The sequence below is a fragment of the Oncorhynchus kisutch genome, linkage group LG17 (genome assembly GCF_002021735.2).
Source record: "Oncorhynchus kisutch isolate 150728-3 linkage group LG17, Okis_V2, whole genome shotgun sequence".
Taxonomy (NCBI): Eukaryota; Metazoa; Chordata; class Actinopteri; order Salmoniformes; family Salmonidae; genus Oncorhynchus; species Oncorhynchus kisutch.
The window spans coordinates 67,975,345-67,985,529 of NC_034190.2; the positions used below are offsets into that span (position 1 = coordinate 67,975,345).

The window sequence follows — 10,185 nt, forward strand, 5'->3', positions numbered from 1 at the left end:
TATATCATGCTGTCATGACGTTGGCCTGGGGTTGGTTTATGACAGTTATAAATACCTCTTCCCCCCTTTTTCCTCTCTCTACCCTACTGATGTTACATTTGCAAAACCCTTGGTTAACAACTATATTCTGGTAATCTGGCCAATTGAACATATGCAGTGGTACTTAATGAATATGATGTCAGTTCGGTTGTCATCTGAGACATTCTCATCAATGATAAAATGACAAACTCTACAGTGTAAAGTCTACACATCAGAGTTATCGGATTCACTTGGAATTGTTGTTCAATTTAAATGTTTGAATATGAAATTATTCGTGATGGGATGAAATGTGATTTTAGTTTCTAAAATGTGAGAATTGGGTTTTCATGAGTGAATTAGGCCCGACTCAGTGGCCTGCCCACGTGAAGATACATAGATTGCAAACTATGAAACACACCTCTTTTCTCCCTCCACTATATAAGCCCTTGACGAAAATGTAACCTCCTGTTCCGAGGATGTGAGGATGACGGTCCGATGTCAGAATGGTTCAGATAATAACTACAGAACGAAGCCAACATCAGCGTGAGCTTTGGTTGCAAATGGTATGAACTTTGAACCCTTATTCACTACAGAAGTGATACCTCCTAGCCATTGAGTTAGCAACAGCAGCTGCAAATGAGGGTTAGGAAGGAACAGACAGAGTATCCCGTCTATCACACAACGACGTTACTACAACGTATCCAGTTGACCACCAGAGACAAAGGATAAAGGACTCGGTTTGGCAACACGGCCTTCCATCTACCACCAACCTAGCGAAGCGCAGCTCAGAGTAAATATTTATTGCATTTTCCTTTTCCAAATGGGCGGTAATTTAGAATGCATAAAATACTATATTTACGATAGCACAGCTTCTTCCTTTGGTCCTCAGTCTTCCCGCTCTTTCTCTCAAACCCAGTCCTTTTCTTTTGTGTAACCAGCTGTCATATCTGTTCCACCCGCTAGGGACGTTTTCCTTTATGACGTAATTTGTAATCAAGGTATAATTCATTCTTTGTATATGTAATTCTGTGTGATTATTTTGGTATTTAGTAAATAAATAATTTAACCCAATTTTGTATTGCTGATTCAACTTGTTAGCCAGTGTTTGTGCAGATAACCAAGAATTTACAACTTTCAGATGAGACTGAATTAAGGTGACGATTAATATTGACTGCTATTGATGTAAAATATTACTAGGTCTTTAAGAGTTTATTCGGAAGATAATAGCTCTATAAATATTATTTTGTGGTGCCCCGACTCTCTAGTTAATTACATTTACATGATTAGCTCAATCAGGTAATATTAACTACGAGAAATTATTTAATAAAATAGCATGTCATATCACTTAATCCGGCATAGCCAAAGACACGACAATGCCTTCAGGTAAAGAGTAGCCGATCGCTTTCGCATCAAGGACATTGAACAAAGCAGAAAGTAACTACACACAGATATAACGAGAAGCCCTAGGCATCATATTTTGAGTGAGTATTTTTCACTAGTATCTGTATGGGAGGAAGTTCACCGTTCTTACAGCTCATCATTCGCTGACGAGCACATTTGGACCGCATATACGACATCAAGTACCACAAGTCAGAACTGCACTGCAATGCAGGTGGACTTTCCAGGTTACCACTACCTGTGGGTCAAGCCAGAGTCATGCCTGGTGGACATCTTCTACTTCAGACAAGTGGAAAACGCACCAGTCACTTCAACACAAGTGCAGAAAAAACACCAGAAACAACCTGATGTTATCTGAAGTGATGGACATCATCATCAAAGATAGAGCCACTGGGTTGTCTGGTTGTCTGCTATGGGGGAGGAGAGTAATCATTCTGCCTAAGCTGAGGACACCAGTGTTGCAACAGCTACACTCAGAGCATTGTGGAATGGTTTGCATTAAGGAAATCACACGATGCTACTTCTGGTGGCCTGGGTTGGATGGAAGCATTGAGGAGAGACATGTTCCTCAAATCAGAATGTTCTCAACGTACCGCAACTTGCACCTCTTCGTCTGGGATTGGCCTGGAGCAGGCATGGCAACACATACACGTCGACTTCGCAGGTCCATTTGAAGACAGAATCTTTCTCGTGGTCGTGGATGCTCATAGCAAGTGGCCAGAGATTGCCATCATGAGGTCTACTACTGCTGAGAAGACAATCGAGAATCTTGGAGAAGTCAGTTCAGCTTGTTACTCCATCTTGTAGGCGACAACTGACCAATGCTTACACAGCTTCTATCCTATACGAACAAGCTTCATGCAACCACCAAAGCATTGCTTGCATCACAATTCATGAAGAGAGAGCTATGCACAAGCTTTGACCTACTCAAACCTCTGAACGCAAAGGAGTGCGATGTCAACAGGAAGGTTAAATCAAATGTTGTGTACTGAGAGCAAAGAACAGAGTTTGGAGAAACTGTCTTAGCTAGGATCTACCTCAAAGGAGCAAAGTAGGTTCCTGCTGCAGTCATTGCTCAGACTGGTCTTGTGTCCTACATTGTCTAGACTGCTGAGGATGTCATCTGGAAAAGGCACATAGATCAGTTACTGGTGCGTAAAGCAACACCGATAGAATCACCAGTCGTGAGTGGCCCAGAACTGTTACTGGGTGACACTCTGACCCAGCAGGCATCACCTAAGGGCTCAAAGTCACATTCTCAGGACACTGACTCAGGCACACCCATACAAGTGTGTGATGAGACTGTAACACAGGCTATTCACATGCCTACACCTGTGTCTTACGCCACAGTCTAAAGACAGTAACCAGGTTTCCATCCAACCATTTCATGCGAGTAAAGTACATGTTGAATAAACAAATGTCATGAAACTTTCCATCAGGCCTTTCCAAATGTTGACAAAACAAAATACGCTAGACAAGGAGGATATTTTGTGTTGGTAAAATGTATTTTGTGAGAAATGTCAGTGGAAATGCTTTTATAAATATTGATATAATAACCATCATATTGAAATAAACTTGGAGTCACACCTCACGCGATAACATGTTGTGTGATCCTCCCACTATGCCTAGTTGGCTACAGATTAAGTAAATGATGTTGATCTTCAGAGGGTGGTGAAAGTGCAAGGTGATGAGCTCAATTGATGCTCATTTCCAATAAATATTGAGGTTCTTATTCTGGTGACATGATCATCGATGATTGGCTGCCATTTGACAAATAAAAATAATCTTGCTCTTTTGTCCATTATAATCTTATCATGTAGGCTGGCCTATCCACACTGTATCTGCAAGTTGTTGGCTAGAGCACACGTGCCAATACCAGAGTGGGAACACTCGCTACATAACAATTTTTTTTGTAAGAAAACCAGAGAGTGTATTTTTTATACGGTGCATGGAAATTTAACCATAAAAAAACATTTTTATGTGCACTGCATCATCACGTACAGCTTTTTTGAGTCAATTTGATGGAAACATCACTGGTGGGAAATTTAGTTTTTACGTGGGTTTTAGAATATTTGTGTGAAAATCTGTCACCAATTGGATGGAAATCTAGCTACTGTTATTGAGAGTCAAGTTGACCGCCATTACCCTACGAGTGATAGGTGGGCACCAAGACGCTTGGACTTGTTCATAATTGTTTTTAAATAGGTGGGGACGAGATGTGGTGTATGAAACCCACGCAGAGCATCATGGGAGTTGTACATTGAGAAGTGTTTGTTCAGATAAATGGTTGAGCTAATTCCTGTCTCCCTTCTCATCATTATTTAATTGTTATAAAGATGTGGTTATGAAACCCACAAGACATAACAAAAGTGTATTTCTGAGCAGACGTGGGCGTCCAGCTATATTTTTTTTGACAGGCAAAAAGCAGAACATAATCATGTCATAGGGTTTCTACACACACACACACACACACACACACACACACACACACACACACACACACACACACACACACACACACACACACACACACACACACACACACACACACACACACACACACACACACACACACACACACACAGTCTTCCTCTGCACAATACTGTACATATCTCACTCCTACACACAATGCATCAAAATCCCTCCTTCACACGACCCCACTAACAAAATCAGCACACTCATACAATGGAACACCCACAGAAAGAGGAACACATGAACAGCCCACACAGTGCAGTGCCTATACATTTCACTCACTGAACTAAAACTCTGACTGTATTACAGTAATAGTGTAAATGAAACCCTATCCACATAAATACACTCAGGATCCTTAAAACAAAGCCCCAAGCAGATTCATCAATATCTAATAATCCCAGTGTGTCACACACTCACCCATTCAGTACAGTAGCTACCTATCTGTGTTGCGGTCTTTACACAGTGAGCACATCACTTCCCCTCAAACTCGTGTGATCAGGATGAAAAATATCCCTCTGGTTTTACTCAATGGTGCTGTCACTCACTGAGATACACAGAGGAGTTATATAACTGTGCGATCACAGTTAAATGAACAGCATGTCAACTCGTTGAATTCAAACAAAATTAAGTAATATCAGCAACAGGGGACATTTTGGGCATAAATCATTTGGGCATGTTGGGAACTACCATCAAGAAACAGTGACAACTAGTGACAATGTTTTACTTCAGTCAGGGAATAGGGTCATAACACCATAGCCATCAAGCAAGTGAAGCAACCCATGCTTCCATGGGCCATGGAAAGAAACTGTGGAGAAAACATGGGAATTATACAAGAGAGAACCAGAGACACATTGTAGCATAACTCACTTTCTGCGGATGGTGGAGCTGTTGGTATCGGAGCTGTCTGTGTGTTCCAGTCTCTCCCGCTGCTCCCTCTCGGCTGGGTTCGAGCCACAGGACATGCCCCGGGTCAGCCTGGTGTGGGCACGTCTCTCCCGGCTCGGCCCTGCAGGGGGCACCACCACCGCAGGGGACGGGGCGGCGACAGGGCTGGTGGTGCTGCCATTACCTCCACTACTGCTGCCAGGGTGGATGGGCAGGGAGGGGGGCTTCTCTGATCTGTGGTTGGTGTTGCTATGGTTCTGTTCGGGGAGCTCCGGGGCTCGTGGAGGAGTGGGTCTTTCCAGCCTCAGGTCCTGGTTTTCCTGGCTGACTCGGTCCAGCTGGCCTTCCAGCTCCTCGATGCGCCGCCGCTGTGTCTCCAGGAGCTTGGCCTGGCTCTCGATTATGTTGTTGAGCTCTAGGAGGTACTCCACGGCACGGTTGGGGCTCTCGGGGCTGGTCTCCATGGTGGGAGGCCTTGCTCCAGGGAGGCTCCAGGGTACCACCACCTCCGCCGCTACGACCCTGGAGCTCCAGATCCCACCCCCCCACCAGCCCTGATGAGTGGGGGGGGAGAGGGGAGGACGGACAGGGGGGCTGGAGGAAGATGAACTTGGAGATTGTTTTTGTCCCTTTCTACTTTACGCAAAAAGCCTTTCAGAGATTCAGAGAGGTCAAGGGACACAACAGAGTGTGTCGACAGTTTCTCTAATTATTACATATCAAATATCACAATGCAAGATGGGGTTGGCTGCAATTGTTCTAGGTCCATAAGAGATGGCTAAACCAAGACAACGGTGTAAAGTTGAAAAACAAGTAAGTGGTACAACTGAGTGGGGTTAGCTGAATACTTAGTGTCTTTAAATTCAGCATCTTGAAGGATGGTGGAGGATTGAAATCCAGGGCTTTGGGCGTCAGGTGTCATTATTCCAAATTATCAACCAAAATCAAACCATAAAAGAGAGATGGATCAAGGTAGAGAAACAAGAGACAGAGAGGTATAGTTGAAATCTGAAACAATAAATGCACCGTAGTCATCTTGACAATTCAATATTATTCTCTCTTATAGAGAAGCAAACATAGGGGGTTACTGTGTAATAAAAGATCAGTCAAATAAAGAGAATACACACCAGTGGCACTTGTCATAAACCCGTGTTCTCCTTGTTAACTTCAGTCGAGATGTGTTATGATCTCAACAGCCAAGTGTTGTGGTGCAATTATATAGATTATTCCTTCAAGTATTAATGATCACTAAACGTTGTCTGTCTCTCCTGCTAAAAAGGGAAAGGGGAAAGGGGTCAGGCAAAATGGCTTGTAATGGTCTCCCACTAATAAGCAGTTTTTGTCAAAGATTATATAATAGAGAAAATTCCATGTTCCCTCCCATATAGACTATCCCCGCAGTCTCTACCTCATCCTCTTCACCCCATGACTAGATGTGTCTTTGGGGGGGGGGAAATGAAGACGTTGGACGACTGATTCATTTCATAGTTGAGGTCCAAGTCCTCACCCCTGCCCTGTACAGACCACATCCAACAGCTTGAGATTGGCTTTTAGGCTACAGCTTTGCCCGTGTTCCTTGTAATATCACCGCACTGCGATCAACGTCACGCATCCATAACGGATAATTGCCTACTCGATCGAGTCCTCTACAAATATTTCGACAGTCCAGTTTCTTTCAGAAAATTGTTAGCTGAAAAATAATATAAACGTAAAATAGTTCACACGTCTCCAATATACATACTTTATCGGTATAAGGAGTTTCCACTTGCCTGTGTCGCGACGGTTCAGGGAAACCAATAAAATAATCCTCTGCTAATTTCTAAAATCCCCTATGATAAAAATAAAGTGCATTTAGCAAACGATTTTCAACTACAGAGGCGGTAACTTCGCACTAGTGGTGGCACAGATAAACGAAGATATGGACTCCTTGGAAATCTGTGGACTGTCCTGAGCGCGCGTGGTGCTCAGGAGCGCTCCCGTGGCGACGCGCAAGGTATGCTGCACAATCGTTATAGACATGTAGCTTAGACTCTAGGCAATTTAAAATGTATATTTTTCCAAAACGTTTTGATTGATTGTCTGTAATGATAGATTTAACGAACATTTTATGTTAAAGTATTTTTTAAATTGGTTTTAATATTATAGCCTATAGCTTAGGCTACTGGTTTGCTGTAACTCCACTTCTCAAACATTTCCCCAAATCTCCGCGGTGAAGGGACGTTCCTCAAGCCGAGTCATGGTCTAATGGTCTAAAGTAACTAAACCATTAGAATAGAGTAGACCATTGTATATTACGGGCCTAAGTATTGGAAGTGCACAAAAATACGTATAGTATGATTCGTATACTGTATATATGGCTCTAGGGCCAGGCTGGACTCAACTGGAGAAAAACTAGCGCGCGCTGCGCGTACTGCGCTATTAGCAAGTTTATTTGCAGGACGCAATGCTGATGAGACGGGTCTAGTCTTCACCAAACTAGGCCTACAGTAATATGTCACTATTGGTAATATTGCCTACTCTCATGGCTCCCTCTGTGCATTTTCTTCAGAATAATGAAACTTGAATACTTCAATGAAGCGTCAGACTTTTGCAGAAAATAGCCCTCTGAAGGACCTCTGTTCCATTATATTTTTAGTAATACAGGATTACCTAACTGTCATTTAGTTTTAAGATCCCAGTGCCAGGTTTATAAAGGTCTTTGTGTAAATGTGCATGTCCTAAAAACTGTGTGTGCATGTGCGTGTGTGAGTGTAAGAGACAGAGAAAGAAGGGACACAGAGAGAAAAAATATATGCATATATTATACATTTAATATATTTATATTATATACATATAAATACTTTAAAAAAATATATATATATACATATACATACATACATACACACATACATACATACATACATACATACATACATACATACATACATACATACATACATACATACATACATACATACATACATACATACATACATACATACATACATACATACATACATACATACATACATACATACATATATATATATATATATATAAAGATATATGTATAAAGAGAGAGAGAGATTGCGAGAGTGAGTAAGAGAGTGAGAGATGCCTGTGTGCATGTGTTACAGGTGAGGCAATTTTACACACTGTACACTAACAGTAAAAAGCCTGATATTAGATCAGTGAGGAGAGTACATAGAGAAAAGTGAAATCCCTGCTCTTCCACAGAGCCTGGTAAATCATTAATGTGCTACATAAAGACCAGCTGATCCTCATCTGTCACACAACGTCCCTTTGTCTATACATTCTCTATTCAGCCACATCTAAACATTTCCCATACAGTGTTCCCTCTGCCACGCTTACACTGAAGCTATTCAGGCATCTCTTTCTTTTTTCACTTCCTCTATACAACCACATCTCTCACCTTCCATTTCAATCTCTCTTCTCACACACTATACAACCACATCTCTCACCTTCCATTTCAATCTCTCTTCTCACACACTATACAACCACATCTCTCACCTTCCATTTCAATCTCTCTTCTCACTCCTTCTATATAACCACATCTCTCACCTTCCATTTCAATCTCTCTTCTCACACACTATACAACCACATCTCTCACTTTCCATTTTAATCTCTCTTCTCACACACTATACAACCACATCTCTCACCTTCCATTTTAATCTCTCTTCTCACACACTATACAACCACATCTCTCACCTTCCATTTTAATCTCTCTTCTCACACACTATCCAACCACATCTCTCACCTTCCATTTTAATCTCTCTTCTTACACTCTATACAACCACATCTCTCACCTTCCATTTTAATCTCTCTTCTCACTCCCTCTATATAACCACATCTCTCACCTTCCATTTCAATCTCTCTTCTCACACACTATACAACCACATCTCTCACCTTCCATTTTAATCTCTCTTCTCACTCCTTCTATACAACCACATCTCTCACCTTCCATTTCAATCTCTCTTCTCACACACTCTATACATCTCTCTATGCCATCCTTCTTTCCCAGCTCTCTTCTGATAGTTACTTTATTCTCTTCTTGTGTGTTTGTCAGCCTCTATCAGTCCCGGCTCTCACCCAACTCTCTGACTCAGTGGTGTTTTTGGATATGTTGGTTTGATTGCTGTCAACATCCGTACAGGGTAGAGGAGAAGAGTGTCCTTAAGTGCTCTGAAGCAGTGCCCTCCAGTGATACTTAAGATAAGATGGATATAAACAAACACACACAAACACACAAACAAATACACACACAAACACACACCCTGCCAAAGTTGTTTTTCACAGATGTATTTTCACCCTCACCCTCAGTACAAAATGTTGCTGCCATCTACTGCTTTAAGTAGAAAACATTTTGTCAACGAACCTTGTTCTCTCAAAGACATACAAGTATTGTCCAAATAGCTGAGAAAATTATGTCAATAAATATAAATAGTTTATTATATGTTTTTTGACAGTTTATTGGCGATTATCTTCTTTAGGAAAATGATGGGGGAAAAGCATTCAAAAACATAACTTACAACAGTAACAGTCTGAAAAATAAACTGATCTGGTAGTCATATGCTGATGCTGATGTGTAATAATGTAGTCATACACTGGTTAATACTAGAGACGTGCTGTGTCATTTCTAATGTGACATATCTCCTGTTCCGATTGGGATGAGAATGAGAATAAGAATATAAAAACGGTATATAAAATTAGACAACATCTAGGTAATACATACTGCAGTTGCTTCCCTCACAACTTTTCTGTAGGTCACCAGGTGCTTCTGTGTATACAACATAATTCCATGCATACAGCACCATTTCCAAATGACTTGACTGGGATGTACATTGAAGCAATATGTGTCTTCCTGTATTTAGTTTTCAGTCCTTTATATTAATATACACTGAGTGTACAAAACATTTGCTCTTTCCATAACATAGACTGACCAGATGAATCCAGGTGAAAGCTATGATCCCTTATTGACGTCACCTGTTAAATCAACTTCAATCAGTGTAGATGAAGGGGAGGAGACAGGTTAAAGAAAGATTTTAAGCCTTGAGACAATTGAGACATGGATTGTATATGTGTGCCATTCAGAGGGTGAATGTGCAAAAAAATATTGAAGTGCCTTTGAATGGGGTATGGTACTAGGTGCCAGGCAAGAAATGCAACACTGATTGGGTTTTCACACTCAACAGTTTCCCACGTGTATCAAGAATGGTCCACCACCCAAAAGACATCCAGCCAACTTGACACAACTGAGGGAAGCATTGGAGGCAACTTGGGCCAGTCCAGAATCCCTGTGGAACACTTTTGACACCTTGTAGTCCACAAATTGAGGATGTTCTGAGGGCAAAAGGCTGTGCAACTCAATATTTGGAATATTAGGTTCCTAATGTTTTGTTCACTCAGTGTATA

The 10,185-nt window shown here is 41.5% G+C and overlaps 1 protein-coding gene across 3 annotated transcripts in view; it reads right to left on the reverse strand.

Annotated features, from left to right (window-relative positions):
- Nucleotides 1-6,733, reverse strand: part of LOC109908163 (IQ motif and SEC7 domain-containing protein 2) — a 70,588-nt gene extending 63,855 nt beyond the window's left edge. Inside the window, exons 1-2 of one of the 3 annotated variants that reach the window (XM_020506695.2) lie at nt 6,182-6,733; nt 4,756-6,044 (exon numbers count right to left, since the gene is read on the reverse strand). In XM_020506695.2, coding sequence (XP_020362284.2) covers nt 4,756-5,237 — 482 coding nt within the window. In that variant the 5' untranslated portion in view covers nt 5,238-6,044; nt 6,182-6,733. Of the gene's footprint in view, nt 1-4,755 lie in introns of all 3 variants that reach the window. The other 2 variants (XM_020506696.2, XM_031794436.1) reach the window with 2 other exon arrangements.
- Nucleotides 6,734-10,185: the final 3,452 nt, after the last annotated feature.